Source organism: Acinonyx jubatus, chromosome C1 (assembly GCF_027475565.1).
Source record: "Acinonyx jubatus isolate Ajub_Pintada_27869175 chromosome C1, VMU_Ajub_asm_v1.0, whole genome shotgun sequence".
Lineage (NCBI taxonomy): Eukaryota > Metazoa > Chordata > Mammalia > Carnivora > Felidae > Acinonyx > Acinonyx jubatus.
In genome coordinates this window covers 124612570-124635179 of record NC_069381.1, presented here as the reverse complement: position 1 = coordinate 124635179, position 22610 = coordinate 124612570, and the positions used below count along the sequence as shown (strand labels likewise).

The window sequence follows — 22610 nt, the reverse complement described above, 5'->3', positions numbered from 1 at the left end:
TGATCTATCCTGAAGAATGTTCCGTGTGCACTTGAAAAGAATTTGTATTCTATTAATGTTTAGTGGAATGTTCCATATATTTCTGTTAGATCTAGTTGCTTTATGGATTCTTTCTCCTAACAAAATAAATAAGTCTTCTCTTTGCATACTCATCTTCTATCTGCTTGTTCCATCTACTGTGGAGAATGGGATATTGAAGTCTCCAGCCATTATATAAAAACTGTCTTATTTTTCCCTTCATTTTTGCTTTATGTTTATAACTGATAAATCTTACTGATTTATTGAACCTTTTATTAATATATAATATCATTCTTTGTCTCCTGTAACCATTTTTTACTTAATACTATCTTGTGTGATAGTATTAGGTATTAGTATGATCACCCCTTCTCTCTTTGGTTACTAGGTACAATAAATATCCTTTTTTGTTCTTTCACCTTCAACCTGTCTTTGGATCTAAACTAAGTCTCCTGAAAGCAGTATAAAATTGATCTTTGTTTTTTATCTTTCCACAAAATTCTTGTGACTGAAGAGTTTGATCCATTTATATTTATAGTAATTAATGATGGGGAAGGACTTCTGACATTTTGTTATGTCTTTTCTATATGCCTTACAGCTTTTTGTCCCTCATTCTTGCATTACTGTTTTCTGTTTGGTTAATTTATCTTAGTGACACATTTTAATTCCTTCCTCTTTTCCTTTTCAGTATACTCTATAACTGTTTTCCTTGTGGTTACCCTAGGGATTACATTTTATATCCTAAGGTTTATAACACCCGAATTTGAATTTATAACAGCTTAACTTCAATAACAGGCAAAAAATACTTTTAAACATCTCCATCCCTAACCCCTTTCATTACTGATGTTACACAAAATTACATCTTTATGCATCGTGTGTCCAAGAACATAGACTAATAATTTTTCTATGTGTTGGTCTTTTTAAAATTTTATTTTGAGAGAGAGAGAGAAAACATGTGTAAGTGGGGGAGAGGCAGAGAGAGAGGGAGAGAAAGAATCCCAGGCAGGCTCCAGGTGCCTGAACCACCCAGGCACCCCTCTATATATTAGTCTTTTAAATTATGTAGAAAAAAAAGAGCAGTGTTACAAACCAAAGTTACAATCTACCAGATTTTATAATTTTCTACGTGTGTATCTTTACTGGAACTTTTTATTTCTTCATATAGCTTTGAGTTACTCTCTAGTATACTTCATCCTGAAGAATTCCTTTTAGATTTCTTACAGGGCAGTTCTAGTGGTAATGAACTCCATCAGCTTTTATTTATCTGATTATCTAATTATCTAATTCCTCCCTCACATTTGAAGGACAGCTTCACCCAATATAGGTTTCTTGGGTTTTTTTTTTTTTTTTCATGCAGCACTTTGAATATATCAACCCACTGCCTCCTATCCTCCACTGTTTCTAAAGAAAAATCTGCTTATAATCTTGAGATCCCTTGTACGTGATGAGTCACTTCTCTCTTGAAGCTTTCAATATTCTCTCATCTTTCACTTTTGACAGTTGAAATGAATGTGTCTGAATGTGGGTCTCTTTGAGTTATTCTATTTGGAGCTCATTGAACTTCTTGGGTATTAATATTGATGTCTTTCATCAAATTTGGGGTTTGGGACCATAATTTCTTCAGATAATCTCCTTGCTCTTTTCTTTGTTCTCATGAGACCACAATACATATATTGGTCTGCTTTACAGCTCTATTTACTTTTCTTCAATCTTTTTTCTTCCTGTTCCTCAACTTAATATTTCACTCATATTTTCTTCAAGTTTGCTGATTCTTTTTCCAGCTTAAATCTGCTTTTGAATCACTCTAGTTAACCACTCCCTTTCACTTATTGTACTTTTCAGCTCCAGAATTTTTTTCTTTACCTCTTTATTGATATACCCATATTATTAATACATAATTTTCTTGACTTTGTGCTCATCTTCCTATAGTTCTTTGAGTTTCTGTAAGACAGTTGTAGTCTCTGTGTAGTACATCCACGTCTGGATTTTCTCAGGGATGGTTTCTGTTGATTTAATTTACTTTGAATTTGTCATAGTTCTTTTCTACTTTGTAAGTCTTAGGATTTTTTGTTGAAAACTGGACATTTTTTGGTAAGATTTTACTTTTAAGTATTCTCTACATCGGGCTTGAATTCACAGCCCAAAGATCAAGAGCTGCATGCTCTGCCGACTGAACTAGCCTGGCTCCCCCAAAACTGGACATTTAAATCTTATACTGCGTTAACCCTGGAAATTAGCTTCTCCACCTGCCCAAGGGCTTGCTAATTTTGTTGTTATTATTGGGCAGTATCTCTATGCCTAGAATCAGAGAGATGTAAACTTAAGATCTTCCCAGGTCTAGGGGCACCTGGGTGGCTCAGTTGAGTGTCCAACTCTTGATTTCAGCTCAGGTCATGATTTTGCAGTTCATGAGTTCAAGCCCTGCACAGGGCTCTGTGCTGATGATATAGAGCCTGCTTGGGATTCTCTCCCTCTCTCTGTCTCTCTGTCACTCTCTCTCTCTCTCTCTCTCAGCCCCTCCTCTACTCACACTGTCTTTTTCTCTCAAAATAAATAATCTTAAAAAAAAAAAAAAAAAGAAAGAAAGATCTTCTCACATCTTCTCTAAGCCTGCACCTTTCCCTGGGTATACATAGTGATTTTCTAAATTCCCAGTCTATGCAATTACTCTTGAATGATGTAGTCCTTAAATGCCTAGCTTCCAACAAGGGAGAAAGGGGGAAATTAATGGATTAAGAAAAATAAGTTCTGGGTCTTTAAATCCCTTGGAAACCACTTTAGATGGTAGGATTGAGACAATGACTGCTCACCTCTGTATCTATACCTCTGCAACCATAAGCAACAATCAGAACACAGATCTCTTTGGAGGACAAAGTCCTTATTGCTCACCCTGGCTCCCACAAGCTGTGCAAAGCTGCTCCCATTACATGTGTATGGCTGCCTACCTTGAGAGTGAGAATGGGGAACAGGTAGCCACTAATGTGCTAAGAGCTGAAATTGACCAAAATTAACCACAATTTACTGTCCAAGACTTGCCCTGGAAATTTTAAGTCTTTGAATAGACTGTAGAGCTCTAAAGTAGTTATATCAGACAGATTTGTGCCAATACAATTATCTAGGTAGGGAGATGGATCCCTGGTTCTTCCTCCCTCACCTTCCCTGATGTCGTGCCATATTTACTTTTAAATTGCATAATAACCACTTTTAAAAGCAAAAGGAAATAAAACAATATATGTAACCCAGGGTATCAAAAACATGATTTTTCCATACAACCAATATAAAAAAGTTTTTACTATGTTCAAAAGTATATATTTTGTACTTAGAGAATATATCGACTCAGATGGTAATTTTCAGTGGTTAAAGTGAAATATCATACTACCAAAATAATAACATGTTTAAGATAAAAATATTTTATACTGCTTCAGTTTTACAATTTATCTTTAATGACAATTAAACAAAATGTACAATTCAGTTCCCCAGTTGCAGTAGCCACATTTCACTTGCTCAGTAGCCACATGTGGCACTGGCCACTGTATTGAATAGGAAAGCTCTAGATTCCTATCTCGAAAATGAGATTTGTGAGGTGAAGTTTGGTTTGGTTTACCTTCTATGCTTTACCGAAGGGCTTTCCATCCCTTCCTTTTTCAAAACGCCCACTGGATTAGGTTAGACACTTACCTTATAAGGCAATCAAGTAATCTGTTGAAGGCTGGCAGGCTGCTGTAGCCCTCTTAAGGACCACCTCACCGCATATGAATGAGTGGCTGGATCTTCTAGGCAAAAGTTTCCAGAAGGTGTGGGAGTACGCACAAATCATTTAGTACTTGTCTTGCATTCTAGAAGCAGCAATGCATTCACACTCAATCCAGCAAACCCCCCACCAGTTCTGAAGAGAGTGACAGTGCTGGCTGCGGCTTCAGTTTCATTTTACAACCCTGAGGAAGTTCCGCTCTGTTTGTGGGGATCATGCTGCGACCATCCATGTGGTGGATACCAGCTGCTTCAGGGAAAACTGTTTCTAATATTGCTGAATGAGTGTGACAATGGGAACTTCAGCATTTTTCACTTTTTCGTGTTTTTTTTTAAAATTTCAGTTAACTAACACAAGATGGTAAACGTCAGAAAATACAGGTTAAAACCATAAGCTACCATTACCATTTCACACACATCAAACTGGTAAAAAGAATTTATCTTTGTCAACATCAAAAGCTGGTAAGAATATGAAAAGGAACTCTCATCCAAAACCAGTGGTAACATAAATTATTTCAGCCACTTGGGAAAAACAATTTGGCATTATCCAATCAAGTTGAAGTCACAGGTCCCTTACCAGTACTGTAGTCCCCACTTATCCACGGGGGATACTTTCCAAGACCCCCTGTGGAAGCCTGAAACTGCAGACAATACTTAACCTGATATATAACATGTTTTTTCCTACACACACATACCTGTAATAAAATTTAATTTATAAATTAGGCACAATAGGAGATTAGCAATATTAGTAATAAAATAGAACAATTATAATGACATACTGTAATAGAAGATGGGAATGTGGTCTTTCTCTCACATACTATTTTTTTCCTATACAGATATATCTATGATAAACTTTATAAACTAGGCAGATTGCTAAGAGATTAACAATAACTAATAATAAAATAGAACGTTTATAACAATACACTACAATTAAAGTTACATGAATGTGGTCTCTCTCAGAATATTTTATTATACTGTACTCACGCTTCTTCTTCTTGTGATACCGTGACATGATAACATGCCTACATGATGTGATGAAGAGAGGTGAATGATACAGACACTGTGAAATAGTGTTTGGCTACTATTGGCCTTCTGGAGATACACCAGAGGATCATCTACTTCTGGACCACCATTGACTATGGGTAACTGAAACCATGGAAAGTGGACCCATGGATAAGGGGAGACGATGTAGTAATAAATGCAGTTTTGTATCAATTCTATTACTTGTTCACCTAATAGTCATATGTAGTGGCAGGAACTTGATGGATTAGAGAATGATGTAATGGTGTCCCCCCTTCAATACTGTGTGATCTAGGAGATTCAAACAACGTTTGTGTCTGTTGCTAATGTATCCTGACAATCACAGCTGGCATCCTTTATGCTTTACATTAGCTGGCAAAAATCTTTGAAGGGTTGGATAAATGTAGTGAGGGGTGGCTTGTTACAAGAGAGGGGTAAATAAAGAGCGGGACCAGCCAAGTGGCAAATTGGATGACTAGTTTTAGAGAGGAGGATAGGATTCCCAAATAGCAGGATTTCAAATATATGCTTCACCCATTTATATAGTTTTGTTGAAAATCTGCCGTAAATCTTAGGAATTATATGTCAAATAAAAGGCAGATATCATCTTCTCACTTTGCCACTGGAAGAACTGACATATTCTTGCTTACCCTATTGAGAAATAAATGGTGGTATTTAGCCAAACTAATCAAGAAAAAAGAGTACTCAAATAAATGAAGTCAGATAAGAAAGAGAAGTTAACACAGAACTACAAAAGACCATAAAAGACTACCATGCACAATTATATGCCACCAAAGTGGACAACCTAGAAGAAATGGATAAATTCCTAGAAACATGCAGTCTTCTCAGACTGAATCAGGATGAAATAGAAACCTAAACAGACTGATTACTAGTAATGAAATTGAATCTGTAATCAAAAACTCCCAATATAGCAAAGTCTATGATCAGATGGTTTCACAGTTAAATCTACCAAACATTTAAATAGTTAATACCAGGGCGCCTGGGTGGCTCAGTCGGGTGAGTGTCCAACTTCAGCTCAGGTCATCATCTTGCAGTTCATGACTTCAAGTCCCACGTTGGGCTCATTGCTATCAGCCTATCAGTGCAGAGCTTGCTTTGGATCCTCTGCCCCCTTCTCTTTTTGTCCCTCCCCTGCTTATGCTCACTCTCAAAAAATAAATAAAACACTTAAAAATAATAATAAAAAATTTAAAAAAATAGTTAATACCTATCCTACTCAAACTATTCCAAAAAACAAAGAATGCTTCCAATATCATTCTATGAGGCCAGCCATTACCTTTATATGAAAACCAGACAGACACTACAAAAAAGAAAATTAGAAACTGATATCCCTGAGGAACATAAATGCAAAAATCCTCAAAAAAATTTTAGCAAACAGAATTCAAAAATATATTAAAATGATCATTCACCATGATCAAGTGGGACCTATTCCAGGGAAAGGATGGTTCAATATACACAAACTGGGGCACCTGGGTGGCTCAGCCCCTTGAGCATCCAGCTCTTGATTTTGGCTCAGATCATGATCCCAGGGGCGTGGGATCCAGCCCCATGTCAGGCTCCGTGCTGAGGGTGGAGCCTGCTTGAGATTTTCCCTCTTCCTCTACTCCTTCCCACTGTTCTCTCTCTAAAATAAAAATAAAATAAATAAAATAAAAAATAAAGGTGGACATTTTTAAAAATTAAAAAAATATACATAAATTATTCAATATGATACACTACATTAACAAAATGAAGAATAAAAACCACACCAGCATCTCAATAGATGCAGAAAAAGCATTTGACAAAATTCAAAAACTATTCATGATTAAAACTCTCAACAAAGTAGGTACAAAGGAAACATACCTCTTTTGCCATATATGACAAACCCCCACCTAACATCATACTCAATGGTGAAAAGCTGAAAGCTGATTTGTGGGAAATGCAGGTCTCCCTGGGTAGCGCTGGCTTCCCCAATTGCTGGGGGCATCATTTTGGAGCTGATCCCATTACTTTATTGGTAACTTTTTCATTTAGCACCCTACTTCCTACTTCCCTCCAACCGTCCCTATTGTCCCTATTTCTGTGCACCAGGCCCTTGCACCTAATATTTACATCTCAATAGGTTTATTGCTGAAAAGGCTCTTGAGTACATGGATCTTAAAAGGAAGCAGTCAGGATTGCTGAGGAACAAAATACCAATTCTAGCACTTCACAAATGTAATTTATAAAATTCCTAATAAGGCATCTGCTATATGGACTGTTCCATCAATCTGAATTAACAACAACCAAATGAATCATCACAGTTAATTGGCATGATTTCTGTCTTCTTTTGTTATTTTTCTAAATGTTTTACTTAGAAAGCAGCCTACTGTTCTTAGTAAAACTAATGGATGGTGAATACCAACTCAACAACTCAGGATGTTTTCTCAAAGTGTCTTCTAATTGCTGCTTTGAAAAATGAGGGAGCATTTGATTGCTAGCCCCCTCCTCTTCCTTTCCATGCTAAGCCACAAGAACTATCAGTATAGGTATAAATATCTTTCGGCTGATTAAATGGTGTCCTGGCAAAAGATCTGTTTTGGTGTAATTTTTTGGACACTCTTCCAAAGAATGCTCTTTCTACATGAGAACACAATGACATTTCCCATTCTTTCAGAGGAGGATAACAAAGGAATTACCTTCCTGCTGAAATGGCTCAAGAGTTCTTAGCTTTTTGTACCACTATGACAAGCCAGCCTACAATTTCAGGTTGGAATGTGGCATTTTTTTTCAGCAGCATACCTAAAGCCATCAAGCACAACAGGCAGGATGAACCGTGAAGCATGATGTAACCTTTAGACTCAAGGCTGGCAACATAAGGGTCTATAACATTCTCCCTCCAAATCAGTAAAAGTCAACAAAACTAGATTTTAGCATGATCTGAACAAATAAATCCTCATTCCTTGGCAAGCTAAGAACATTCTGGTAGGAGCTGGGAGCTGTGGCAGAGTCAGAGGAAACAGGCTACAGTATGTGCTCCCTTTCACTCTTATGGATGCCCTGCTTCCATCCTGACTCCACACCCAGGTCTGTACTCACAGAATTTACTTGCCTTTTGTCTACTGTCCATCGTGACCCATCCGTGAAAGAATACCTGGCTGATAATATTCCCCCGAGAAGCTTGCTCCTTCCCCCAGGGAAGCCTTCGGCTGGTGGCATGCCTGACTTGTTTGTCAGACACTGAGATCTGCTAACAGCCCAGTGACAGGATCTCTGACTAATCTCTGGACATTGGAAGGGGATGCTAGAGTCCTTCTCTAGATCTAGAGACCTTCTCTCCGTGGTCCACCCCAGTCTTCACATAAATACTTTTCTTGGATGTTGAGGAAGGATGGACTTATTCCGAAAGGAGGGCAACCCTTCCTGAGCTCCAAAAGACTTCAAGCTCTTTTACAACCACAGCTTTCACCTGAGCTACAAGCAATCTAATGTTCTCCATAAGAAGCAGGTCAAGACCACAGCACGTGTTTTGCAACACTTGCTTATCTGTCATTCTCAGAGACAGGGAGCATCCATTTACTTGGACAGCGACGGCCCCCAGAAAGACACTCCCAGGAACCACACCACCAGCCTTGTACATGGCTACCTGAGCGGTTATTATAAAACACCAGTGTGACCTGTTCTCTGTTCTCTATTAGTAATTATCTCAGGATACCCAATGCTAGCTGCCACATCAGAAAAAAATCCAATTCTCAATAGCTTAACAAAATAAAGTTTATTCTTTAACTTGTGGAAAGCCTGAAGCGGGCCAGGCAACCCTCTTCCACTTATACCTACACCAGGTAGCATGGGATCCTCCTGGACCGTCATGCAGGGAAAGGGATGGAGGGGGCCTGGGGCCCTTGACTGCCTCCTCACTTAGCTCAGAGACCACTGGCCTGAACACCCTAATCATTAGGGGAAGTTGTCATGAGCTCTAACTCCCTGCCTTGCTCATGGAGCATCTTGTCAACTTTTCTACCCAAGAACAGTACCTATAATGGAGAGCAAAGTGACATTTACTGTCAGGAAGTCTGAGGGAGTAGCCCTCAAGGGGGACCCTTGCACCCTGCTCCTTGTTACATCCATGTTCATTTCCATATGAAAGTCTTTTCTGATTATCAGGAAAATACCACCTCTCAATTTTGCAATCCATCTTACGTGAGTGAAATGTTCAGTTCCCACACGATATACTATTTTTTAAAATAGTGAAATAAACAATATACGCACTACCTAGTTAAAAAAAATAGGGTATCTCCAGTACCTTTAATGCTTTTATTGTGCTCCCCAACTACATCCACTTGCCATCCCCACAAACAGAACCACTGTTCTGAAATGTGTGTAAATCATGCCCCTGCTTTTCTTTATAGGAATACTATATAATGTACATATTTGTAAGCAGTTTATTGTTTCGGCCTTTAAATAAATGAAATCTTACTGCATATATGCCCCTGTGACATGCTTTTCATACTCAGTTCTGTGTCACCCATGCTAGTGTCACAATGGATTGTTTATTTTCACTGCTCTATGGACATACTGTTACGTGATTATCCTTCCTACTGCTGAAGGGTATCAGGGCTTCTGGTCTGCAGACTTCATGAAGTGCTGTTGTCAACATTCCTGCTCATGTCTCCTGGTACACAAATGCACAAACATTTCTCGAAAGCAATGGTTCCAAGTTTGAATGTGCATCAGAATCACCTGGAAGGTTTGCTCAAGAACATACTGCTGGCCCCAGACCCAGAGTCTCTGGTTCAGCTGGTCTGGGTGGCTGGAGAATGTACACCCTTAACAAGTTCCCAGAAGATGCTGGTGCTGCTGGTCTGGGGATTGCAGTGTGAGAACCACTCCCTAAAGGACATACTCAGGGACAAGTTACTGTATTATAGGCTATGTACATGTTCAAATTTTATTAGGAAACACAAATTATATTTCAAAGTTGTACCAATTTACACTGTTGCCAGCCATGAATAAGCCCTTGTTGCTCAAAATCCTTGTCAACATTTGAATATTGTCTAACTTTCAGATTTGTGTCCATTTGTTATGTGTGAAATGGTACCTCGCTATAGATTTACTTTGCATTTCTCAAATTACTAAAGAGGAAAAACATCTCATAAACGTTTTGCTCATTCTTTTTTCTTCTTCTATGGCCAGTTTATGTCTTTTTTTAAACCTATTTTGCTAATAGGTTTTCAGCCCTTTTTAACTGATTCATGATTTATGATTTTTAAATATGTTAAATCTATTCTGGACACTACTTCATGTCAATTGTCTATGTGCAAATACCATTTTCCATTCTGTGGTTTCTCTTTTCATATTCTTTATGGCATTTGTTGAGAAAAAGTTCTTAATATTAATGTAGTTAAAATAATTGGTATTTTTCTTTATGGATATATTCTTTGTGTCTTATTTAAGAATAATCTCCTTACTCTAAAATTTTAAAGCTACTTGGGGTGCCTGGGTAGCTCAGTCAGTTAAGCATCCAACTCTTGATTTCAGATCAGTTCATGATTTCACGTTTTGTGACTTTGAGCCTTCTGCCTGCTCTGCACTGACAATGAGGAGCCTGCCTGGGATTCTCTCTCTTTCTCTCTGCCCCAAATAAATAAATAAACTTATTTTTTTTAATGTTTATTTTTAAAAGACAGACCACAAGTGGTAGAGGGGCAGAGAGACAGGGAGACACAGAATCCAAAGCAGGCTCCAGGCCCTGAGCTGCCAGCACAGAACCCAATGCAGGGCTCAAACCCATGTATCATGAAATCATGACCTGAGCTAAAGTCAGATGCTTAACCAAATGAGTCACCCAGGTACCCCCTCAAAAAGTTTTTTTTTTTTAAACTACTTTCCCACATAGTATTCTAAACATTTTATGTGGGTTATTTTTGTTTTTTGTTCTTTGTTTTTATAGAAGAGTCTTTCATCTGCCAAGAATTGATTTTTGAGTAGGGAGTAATCTAAGCATCCAATTTCATTTCCTTTCCCTCTTGAGGTACAAGGATAACCTCTTGTCCGAGCACTATTTATTGAATATGCCATCATTTCCCCAATGATCTGCCTTACCGTCTCTACCAGAACTTAAGTTTCCTTATATAGCTGGGGCTCTCTGTTTTATTAAACTACTTTGAGTCAATACCACACTCTTAGTTATTACAGCATTATAATAAGTCTTAATATCTCATAAAGCAAGACTTCCTAATTTATTGTTCTTTTTCAAGAATAGTTTGGCTATTGGGGCGCCTGGGTGGCTCAGTTGGTTAAGCATCTGACTTCGGCTCAGGTCATGATCTTATGGCTTGTGCGTTCAAGCCCTGAGTCAGGCTCTGTGCTGACAGCTCAGGGCCTGGAGCCTCTTCAGATTCTGTGTCTTTCTTTCTCTCTCTCTCTCTCTCTCTGTCCCTCCCCCGCTCACACTTTGTCTCTCAAAAATAAATAAACATTAAAAAAATTTTATTAAAAACAATAGTTTGGCTATTTATGGCCTTTTGTTCTTCCATATACATTTTAGACTCAACTATCCTAATTCCACCAAAACTCAAAAAAAAAAAAAACCCATTTGAGATTTTATTAGGAATAGTACAGGTAGGTCACTGTGGGGAGAACTGACATCTTTGTGATACCAATTCCGTGTATGCAAGAACAATGGTATATCTCTCAATTTAGCCTTTTAATTTGTTTCAATAAAGTTTTAAGATTTTCTCATTTAAAAAACTTGCATATCTTACATGAACAAACAATTGTCCAAAGAAGACATCCTGACAGCCAACAGGCACATAAAAAGATGCTCAGTATCACTCATCATCAGGGAAATGCAAATTAAAACTACAATGAGATAATCACCTCACACCTGTCAGAATCAAAAACACAAGAAACAATAGGTGTTGGTGAGGATGTGCAGAAAAAGGAACACTCATGCACTACTGGTGGGAATGCAAACTGGTGCAGCTGCTCTGGAAAACAGTAGGAGGTTCCTCAAAAAGTTAAAAATAAATCTACTCCAGGTCTAGCAATATCACTACTGGGTATTTACCCAATTACTTTTGTATTTACCCAAATACAAAAACACTAATTCAAAGGGGTACATGCACCCCACATTTATAGCAACATTATTTACAATAGCCAAATTATGGAAGCAGCCCAGTGTCCATCAATTAATAAATGGACAAAGATGATGTGGTGCATGTACACACACACACACACACACACACACAGACACACACACACAAATGGAATATCACTCAGCCATGGAAAAGAATGAAAACTTGCCATTTGAAACAACATGGATGGAGCTAGAGAGCATAATGTTAAGCAAAATAAGTCAGTCAGAGAAATACAAATACCATATGATTTCACTCATATGTGCAATTTAAGAAACAAATGAGCAAAGGGGAAAAGACAAACTAAAAAACAGACTCTTAACTATAGAGAACACACTGATGGTCACCAGAAGGGAGGTGGGAGTGGGGTTACAAAGGTGAAGCGGATTAAGGAGTGCACTTGTGATGAGCACTGGGTGATGTATGGAAGTGTTAATCACTACATTGCACACCTGAAACTAATATAACACTGTATGTTAACTGGAATTAAAATAAAAACTTTTTAAAAAGTACTTAACATGCTTAAAAACAAAGGCTTGCATATCTTTTGCCAAATTCACTGCTAGGCAATTTTTGTTGTTATTGGAAATTATATATTTAAATAATTAAAATTTATAAAATATACACTTTAATATTTATCTAGTATTTCAGTTGCTTTGGCTATGGTTTTTCAGAGAATCTAGGATGCCACTTTCTTTACTCTTACATTTTATTTTAACTGCATGACTTTATCATATGCAATAAAAAGAATAGATCTCTGCTATGTCTGATAGGATTCAAACTTGAAAATATATCTCCTAAATCAGCTCCAAATGTTCCGACAACTTCTTTCCTGAGAATTGACCCAACATCGCTTTTGTCATTTTTCTCCAGCAGAACACAGTGGGAGAAAAGTGGGCAGAGGGGAGATGAAGACATTCATCATTTCTATTAAACACAGATTAAAAACTAGGCCTAGAAAACTAAAATGGGAAAATACTGACAATGGGTGAGTCTGTGTAATGGATTTACAGGATTTCTTTGTACTATCCTTGCAACTTTCTAAGTTTGAAATAATTTCCAAATAAAATGTTAAAAAGAAACTTTCAGGAATAACAAAAATCATGAACACGACCATTCTAGAGTTACTGCCACACCTTCTGTCAAAGGATTCTTTCCTGTTCAAGACCCTTTCCTAGGAGGGCAATCCATGAACATCCATGAACATTTTTCAGGTACGGTTGAAGGGAGAACCCAAGGAAGTTAGTCTGTTGGCTGGCCAGTGGCCCACAAATTATGCATAACAGGCTGGATGAAAAGATGAACTGGGCTGGTCATGTGCTTTACAGAATTGGAAAAGTGAAAGACCAAGCTAGGAAGTAACAGAAGCTGGTACTGAAAGGTGCGGATGTGGAAGGGAAGAGATGCTGTCTTGGGCCCTGAGCAAGCTCAAAGTCCACAGGAACCAAAGTATGAACAAGATGAGGAGGCTGGCTGGTACTGGGACAGAAAGACAGTCACTTGGAGCCAAGTCACATTCATGGTCATACAATAGCAGGGAGGAGCTGTGAATTCCTGTAGCTAAGGTTCTCTAGAGCTAACCCCCTCCAGACTCTAGACTCCATCAGATCAAGTTCTTTGATGGCTCAGTTTCATTTCATGGCCCTCACTGCTCCCATGATTCCTTACTTTGGGTCTTTGTAACAAAACAAAACAAAAAAACAAACAAAAAAACAAAACCCAACTAGGGACATCTGGGTGGCTCAGTCGGTTAAGTGTCCAGCTCTTGATTTCGGCTCGGATCATCTCATAGTTCGTGGGTTCAAGCCCCACGTCAGGTCTGTACTGACAGCACAGAGCTGGCTTGGGATTCTCTGTCGCCCTCTCTCTCTATGCCTCCCCCACTCACACTGTCTTCCTCTCAAAATACATAAATAAACATTAAAAAAAAAAAAACTGCACCAGCCAAATGACAAGTAACCACGTACCATGGCTACCACATGCTACCTCCAAGACAAATGAGTCAACTGAACCTGTGACCTTCCCATGTATCTGGCCAGGCCCTTATGTGTGCTGCTTTCACAGCCTGGTCAGGCTTCCCCCTCCTCGGTTCCTCCCATCACTAACCCTGGAGAGCACATGGATGGTCACAGACAAACCCAGAGTTGTTCTCTCCACAGAGGTGGGAGGAGGGCTAGCAGAGCACCTGCACCCGTGGGCCCATGTGCATTTCTTCATAGGCAAGGAGCATCTTACATGCAGGAAACTCTGTGAGCTGGGTGTTGTTCATTTAACTCAGGCCTATGATTGTTAAACAAGCTCACATACCGTGTTTCTACCTGGAAATTGCCCTCTACATCTGACAGTTTCCGTAGACCTTTCTCCCACCACAGGGTCTAAGGATACAGTCCCCAGGGTCTTTTGAGTCCTGTGATCCCTTCTTTAAAGTGTTGTTTTGTCACTGTTGTTTTCCATTTCAGTGATAAGCTGAACAATGACTATCAGCTATTCTGACTCACATGAAGGCTGGGGGCCCAGTTGAAATTCCTATCACAGTGCTGCGAAGTGATTCAAAGAGAAATACCAGGTCTGTACGAAGCTGTTCCTTTAAGATATACCATGCATTAGTGGCATCTGGGTGGCTCATTTGGTTAAGTGCCTGACTCTGGATTTTATCTCGGGTCATGATCTCTCAGTTCATGGGATTGAGTCTCTGCATCAGGCTCTGCGCTGACAGCACAGAACCTCCTTGGGATTCTCTCTCTCCCTCTCTCTCTGATCCTCCCCTCCCTGAACCCCCTGTCTCTCAAAATAAATAAACTTAAAAAAAAAAAGATACAAACTGGGGTGCCTGGGTGGCTTAGTTGGTTGAGTGTCCGACTTTAGCCTAGGTCATGATCTTGCCATTCATGGTCCATGAGTTTGAGCGCCATGTCAGGATCTGTGCTGACAGCTCAGAGCCTGGAGCCTGTTTCGGATTCTGTCTGTCTGTCTCTCTCTCTGCCCCTCCCCCACTCAGGCTCTGTCTCTCTCTCTCTCAAAAATAAACAAACATTTAAAAAAATTTTTTAAAAAGATATATACTATTTGTGCTTGAGAAACTCTGGATTAGCTTATTTAACTGTGAGAAAATTACCTCCTCTAAGATCATTTATAATAATTTGACTATTTGCAAAAGTTTCAGCTGAAATCTTCAGTAATGAGGGTCACCTATATCCCGACCTTCTCACAAGACTTGCTGAGCTATGATGTTCCCATTAGGACCTGAGCAGTCCTTCTTGAGCTGCCCCCAGCAGTACCCCTGTGCCTGAAGGTAGGTAGGTCAGCTTTTCCTACAGGTTGGTCATACATCAGCTTCCAGAAGCAGGTTCCAACCAGGATTCTTCTGGGGAATCCCCTAAACGCATGAAGGAAACATGTCTGCTCTCCAGCCAGATGGCATAAGATCTGAAACTCCTGGGCTCTTTGGGCAGATTCATTTTTATAGACTGTCTATGGCTCAGCAGAGACGCATCCAGTCGGGACTGAGCAGCCTCCACACAGATCCATTCTAGGGAAGCTGCGTTCTTACACCACATCCAATTTAGCTACACAAACCTCCTGCTGGCCGGCCAGGACATGCTTCTCAAAGTTACTCCAAGTGCTTTTGCTGTCCTGGTTTGACCCCTACAGGGGTGCAGCCTGTCACTAGACTGCTTAAGAAGAGTGTCTCATTGCCTACAGCTGTTGTTTCCCCAATCCTGTGCCTATCCAGAAACAGTAGGAATGGAGAGCAGGGATTAAGGATATTCTAGGGCCCCTGAAAGAGCTGCTGCAAATGTACAGTCCTGTGCAGAGAGGATCTCCTGCCATGCGTCCAGGGTGGGCAGGGCACACAGGAAGTCTCCAGCCAGCTTCCAAGGACCAGGTTTCAGCCTCAGCCAAGGGAGACTGGGCCCTCTCCCCATGTCAGTGTTCCTTCCCTGATGCTGCCTTCAGTCCCAGAATAGCGGAGAACGTTTGGTAAATTCACACTCCAAAAATATTTCCTTTTCTCATGTAGGCAAGATAACACAGGAGTGACAGTGGGTTACTAAGAATGTGGTTCCTTCATTATGTAACACGGACAAAAATAAAAAGTGTTCTAGGCCAAAAATAGGGCTGAGAAAGAAGAATGAGAATAAATAGCACCGAGAAGTCATTATTTACTCAAACTGTCAAATGGCTGAAGAACTTAAGAATAAGTTTTGATCTGTGTCCATCACTTGTTAATCAGGACTGATGAGCCCCTGGAGGGAGCTGATATCACTCTTCTGACAAATGTGTATGCAGAGGAGGGTGCTTAAGGAAGGGTAAGTAGCAGAAGTACTCATTCTCCTTCCCTGTCGGCAGCAAACTGGCAAGACTGAGGACTCCTGGACGCTGTATGTGATGTCCTTATAGACATCGCCCCACCGTGGGTCACGTAACAGAAAGGGTGTGGATTTCACTGGAGTGTGGACAGAGCAGGACTCTTCCGGGAGGGGCTATGTTTGCAGGTGGGTGTGCTGGGCTGATGACACACCGTGAATCCGTGCCGGGCACTGCCTCTCACGTCAGAGCAGCTGGCCCCTCGGGCTCAAGTCAGAGATCAGGCATTCAGGACACATCCGCCTTCACTAACCACCTCCCACACTTCACCAAATCCTGGCTGTGTCACTTGCTGAATCTCTCACACCCTCACCACCGCCGCAACCCAAGCCAAGACCATCCCTTGCGGGGATCACTGTGGCTCCTGAGGGTGTGAGTCTAGTCTTGCTCCTCCTCCTGTACTGCAAACCTTTCTAGCTCCTCCACTATCACTGGACAAGGTCCAAGTTCCTAGAACCAAGGTCCTAGAACGGACCATCCCTTCCTCTACTACCTTGACTCTCTCTTCTCACTCTTTGCTCTGGCCACACCCAACACTGTGTCTGCAGGCCTCTGCGGATAAGCCCCACTGCCTGGAACACGCTTCGACTATTCCCAACTTCCCACCCAGCCCTCTGCCTAGACAGAGTCTACTTAGCTTGTTAAACACTGTGACCCAAGGAAGGAAAAAGGAATCAAAAGAAATCGGTTGATTTGATGAGATGGTAGGAGATTCGAGGTCACTCTTGCTATTATGGGGCTGTTTGGACAGTCATCTCTATGCACACTGGCTGGGCAGGTGTGTCCTCAAGTTAAACAACGGCTAACCATTCATTCACCTACAGCCATACCACTTTATAGTACGGTTCCTTTAAAAAGCTTGTCTTTATTAAACAATGGCCTGTACCATGCTGGGCATTCTTTAGATGGTATCTTAATTTTGTTACAACGTGTTGGATGCTTACTTTTGTCTCCATTTGGCAAAGGAAGATGTTAGGTACCTGCCCAGTGTCTCGCGGCTCATAAAGAAGGCAGAGATTGAGACCTACCGCTGTTTGGAGGTAGGTCGATGCTTTTACACATCAGTCTCCATGGCCTACCACTGACTGGATGGGCATCTGTCCATCCGGATGGCTTCTGTGTGAATGATGCTTTTATGTGTTGAACTGTGACCCCCTGCTCCCTTCCAAAAAGAAAGGCGTGTTGAACTCCTAAACCCCTTGTACCTCAGAATGTGATGTCTGGAAACAGGGTCATTGCAGATGTAGTCAGTTCAGATGAGGTCATACTGGTGTCACAGGAAGAGAACACACACAGACACCTGGGAGAGAAGCCATGTGACAACAGGGGCCCAGACAGAAGTGCTGTAGCTACAAGCTAAGGAGTAGCAGGGCCTGCTGGCAACCACCAGAAGCAAGGGAAAGGGAGGGAAGGATCCTACCCTGCAGGTTTCAGAGGAAGCGTGGCCCTGCCAACACCTTGATTTCAAACTCAAAGCCTCCAGAACTGTGAGACAATACATTTTTTGCCATTTTTAAGCCACGTGGTCTGTGGTACTTTGTTACAGAACTTTGTTCTGTTTTTTCCTGGAGAATACTTTCTATCACAGGCTTACGTACTGCAGATAGTCAACTCACCAGCTTTAAACCCAACTAGCAGCTCCTATGGCATGAGCCGGCCCAGCCTGCACACATCTCCTCACAGGCCATTCATCCACCTTATTCTGGGACAAGATGAAGACAAATCTGCAAACTTAAACAAAGAATATTCTATCATGGTTTTGCCTGGCGGGGGGGGGGGGGGGACCACGAGCTTCTTATCAACCAGAGAGGGAAGGAATGTGGCTTCCTTAGAGAGGCTCATTTGGTTGGAAAGCAGCAGGGGGATGTGTGCCTCTGAGAAGACACTGAGGCCTCTGCCAAAACATTCCAGAGACCCCTGCTGCCGAGGAGGGCCACACAGAGGGGACAAGGGGAGAGCTCCCCAGAGACCAATCAGAGATTGGGCCACCCTGTCTTCTCTGACCAGGGGCCAAGTGGGGGCCTTCTGTTCAGCCACCTTCCTCGGCTGATAAGCCCACCCCAGGAACACTCCCTGCAACAGATGAGACTGCTCATTTGAGGGAGATTTATCCATGACCACCTGTCAGACATCACAAGCTGCCAGGGGGAAAACTGCTGGCAAAGAAGCCACGCTACTAGGAACTAGCTTTATTCTAGATAAAGAATTAGCCAAACCCATTATCTAGGTTGATGCCATGCTCCACTTCTCAGAGCTAGAGAAAGGACAGCAGCAGTTGTCCGGCTTCCAGGAGCTCATATTCTGAAATATTCTGGCTTCAAGGTGCCCAAGAGCTCAAAATTAGAACCCAGAAAAATCAGTGCCCCCCCCCCCACCCTGCCACTTGCTATCAAGAGACATTCATTCAGCATTTGTTGAGCGCCAAGATCTATCCTTTCCCCAACGAGCTCAGAAGGAGCTGGCAGCAAGGGTGGGGCAGGGAATTGGGTCACAGCTGGCTTGAAACAGTGGCTTCATGCTCTCACCCTGTATTGTACCCTACTTACAGCCTCTGGCCTCCAATTCCTGGCAAAGAACAGTGCACAGCAACCACAGCCCCAACTGGCTAGGGTAGAAGTGGTGAGTGCACCCATCTGCCCTCCAGCCAGGAACTTCCCTGCTCTTTCCCAGTAAAAACAGTGTTACCTTTCTGCATGCAGGTGCTCCTGTGCATCCACAGGTTTGCAACAAGCAGTTCTGAGCTTGCGTCTTATTCCACATCTCAGTGGCACTTGACACAGTTGATCAATTCCCACTTCCTTCAAATATTTTATTTCCTAGCTTCTGGAACATCACACTCATGGTTTTCTTTCGACCTCAGTGGCTGCTCCTTCTTAGTCTCCTCTGGCAGTTCTCTTCCTCTTCCGGATCTCGGGTTCAGTCCCCAGACCTTCTCTTTGCACTGTACTCACCACCCCTCAGGACTCTCATACTGTCTGACCTCGATTTACTGCACAAGCTCTAACCTCATCCTTAAACCCCAAATTTACATAATCACTTGGGTATTCTGTAATTTTTTCTGTGAAACAAACTGTCCCTGAAACTGAGTTTAAAATAAAAACATTATTGCACACCGTTTCTGAGGGTCTGTAATCCACGCACAGTGAGCTGGGTACGTCTGGCTCTTGGTTCCTCAAGAGGCCACGGACTTCTGAGACCGAGGAGAATCCACTTGCAAGCTCACTCATGTGGCCATCAGCAGGTGTCCTCACTTCCTCACCATGTGGGCCTCTCCTTAGGGTTGTTTGTGGCATGGAAGTTGACTTCACCCACAGCAAGTGACAAGAGGGACAGAGAGACACACGAGAACATGCAGCCAAAACGGAAGCTACAACATCCTTTATAACCTAATCTTGGAAGTGCCATACCAATGCTTTCTCCATGTTCATTGGTCAAAATATGGAGGCTGGGACTACCACAGGGGTGTGAATACCAGGAGACAGGGATCAGTGGGGGCCACCTTAAAGGCTCGCTACACCACAGGTATCTAAATGCTACCTCAAAATTAATACAATGTAACTCAGGATCTTATATCACCCCCCAAAATGCTCTTCCCTCTGTCTTCTTCATTTCAACAAATAACAGCATCACTTACTGTTACTCAGGTCCCAAACCTTGAGTCATCCTTGACTTACTCATACCTTCATGGATTCCATCAGCCAATTCTGTGCATTGTTTTCAAAATATACACCATACTTGTACCCCTGCTCATCAGTGTATTGTCCACACTGCAGCCACAACTCAAATTCTGTAAACGTAAGATCATGACACTCCCCTGTTCAATATTCTCCAATGGCTTCCCTCTCAATCAAGAAACAAACCCAAGGGGCACCTGGGTGGCTCATTCGGTTAAGCATCTGACTTTGGCTCAGGTCATGATCTCGCGGTTCGTGAGTTTGAGCCCCGCGTTGGGCTCTGTGCTGACAGCTCGGAACCTGCAGCCTGCTTTGGATTCTGTGTCACCCTCTCTGTGCCCCTCCCCTACTCATAACTATAATGAAAGTAAACTGGGGTAACTGCCAATAAAAAAGAAGGTACAAAGCATGTTCTTAAGACCCCGACAAGACTCCACAGACTGCAAATATTTAGGGAGATATGCGACAGGATAAAACTAACTGAAATAAGAATAAAGTGCTCACCAGAGGAGAGAAAAGAAAAGTAGCCAAAGAAAGCAAGACTTTCCTTTTTATTAGACTCACAATGCCATTTTGAAGTCCAACCTCTTGGAAAAATGTTTCTTTACTATTAACTTCCTCAATGGGAAGCAGACAAACCCTGTCCTTGAAAGATACATTTTCTACCTGGTACAGTGCTCAGTCCTCAGGCCTGCATTGGTATGGTTTACCAACAGCAATCAAGTAAAGCATCTCAGAGAAAAGCACTGTGAAGGCTGGGAGGTAACCAACCAGGGCCTCCCCTACTTCATATGTACATATATACATATATATGTGCATATATACATATATATGTACACACTTTTTTTTTTTACAAAAATAATATAACAGGGTTTACACAGCTCTATTAATTCTTTAAATTATATACGCAAGGTCTATGCTTCAGTATAACCATTTTTTGCTTTGGATTAAAGTGGAAATTTTAGGCTTAAAAATAGATTTGAGATTACTGAACAGAGGCCATACAGCAACACAGACTTAATAAATCTAGATCACCACATAACTAGAAATTATGTTGCTGTTATTCTTATGCTGGGTGCTATATACATCCCCATTGATTATTTTCACTTTATCTAGAATGCAAAAGCAAAATAGTTCACTGAAATAATCTTCTAATCATTACATTAGCATATACACCAAATTATACTAACTGCATGATAATCTCTATGTTCCAAAGCTGTATTTGTAGCAATGTGCTCATCTCTACTCCATTAAACATAGTGTCCAGTCAACAATTACAAAAAAAAAAAAAAAGAAAAAAAAAGGAATGCATGCTGTAGAGCAAGAAGAGAACAGTTTGCAGGTTGATATCTCACAGGCAACCAACACGTAAAATAAACAAACCTTACAAGATATAAAACTAATTTGCAGTGACATTCAATATATAGTTTTCTCAGAAGGAATACATTTAAGTCACAGTTATGTGGAAAAACAGAAACTATGTGAAATTCTAGGCTTTCTCCTAGAATATTCAAAATGCTCATCAAAAGTTAATTAATACAATAAGGATGGCCACTAGATGATTGAATAAACAGAATGTCATTTAGTATTTCAAAAACACAGATTCTGGGAAAAGCTACCACCAAAATATCCAGAAATCTGAATTAACAGATATTCTGTTTTGCATACCTGATACTAACAAATACAACAAGTGTGTTTACACAGACTAAAAATGCAAGGTGATAACCTAAGGAACAGTCACAGGAAAGAATAAATGAGCACAATCCCACTGGAGTACAGAGAGCTCCTGCTGTTTTTCTGGTCCCTGTACATCCCCCTACCCACTACCCCTACCCCTGGTCAAACGAGGGCCATCTCTTCAGGGAGCAAATCTTTCAAAAGCTCAAGCCCATTCTCTCTGCCCAAACCGAGATACAACAAAGCCCAAGCATGAAGCTGGAAAAGTCTTTCAGATGCTGGTATGATTCCTGATCATTGGACTGGACAGGTCCTCTTCATGGTCTCTCAAGTTCTGACTGACACAAACTCCCTCCCACAGAAGGGGTCAGAGCAGTCTCTGAAGCCATAAATGAGGTGGCTCTAGAAGGATTAGAAGAAGGAGGTATCTGATGAAAAGGCACCTGCAAGTCTGAAATCCTCTTTGGTGAGAACACTATACATGCGCTGAGGCAGAGCTCGGGAGTACGGGGCTGGGCGTGGCACAGTGGTGCGCAATATGAGTTCCCGGCCAGCAGGAGGTGGGAAGTCTGACACCGAGTTCTGCCTTCTCTCTTCTGGAGAGCTCACTCTCTTCAGTTCCTCCTCCGGTGGAGCCATGGCTGCAGCCTTGAACAGAATCAAATGCTAAATTCAAGAGCAAGTCCAATGCTAAACTTAGATCATTTTGAAGGACAGATGAACAAACATGATAAATACATAAAAGATGTTCTACATTACTCAGTAATGCAGTCAGCCATGTTATGATTATTCAAAAACCAACACAGAAAAAGCAAGAAGCTTGAAACAATGCACGAACAGCCAGATATTACAAATAAACTGGTAACAGAGACAAAAGAGATCACGAATGCCAGGCAATCTGCTCTGAAAAGTGAGGACCATATTCCGACATCTGATGAAGAGGGAAAATGTAGTACTGGTTTCTACACGTTTCTTCTAGCAACAACCCAAG

General features: G+C 41.2%; 1 protein-coding gene across 7 annotated transcripts in view; it reads right to left on the bottom strand.

Moving 5' to 3' along the window:
• Positions 1 to 22610, bottom strand: part of RAB3GAP1 (RAB3 GTPase activating protein catalytic subunit 1) — a 151467-nt gene that overhangs the window by 19645 nt on the left and 109212 nt on the right. For 6 of the 7 annotated variants that reach the window (XM_015073022.3, XM_053214965.1, XM_053214966.1 and 3 more), the window contains one exon: positions 20476 to 22267. In XM_015073022.3, the coding sequence (XP_014928508.1) occupies positions 22031 to 22267 (237 nt within the window). In that variant the 3' untranslated portion in view covers positions 20476 to 22030. Of the gene's footprint in view, positions 1 to 17884; positions 22268 to 22610 lie in introns of those variants that run through there. The other variant, XM_015073021.3, reaches the window with a different exon arrangement.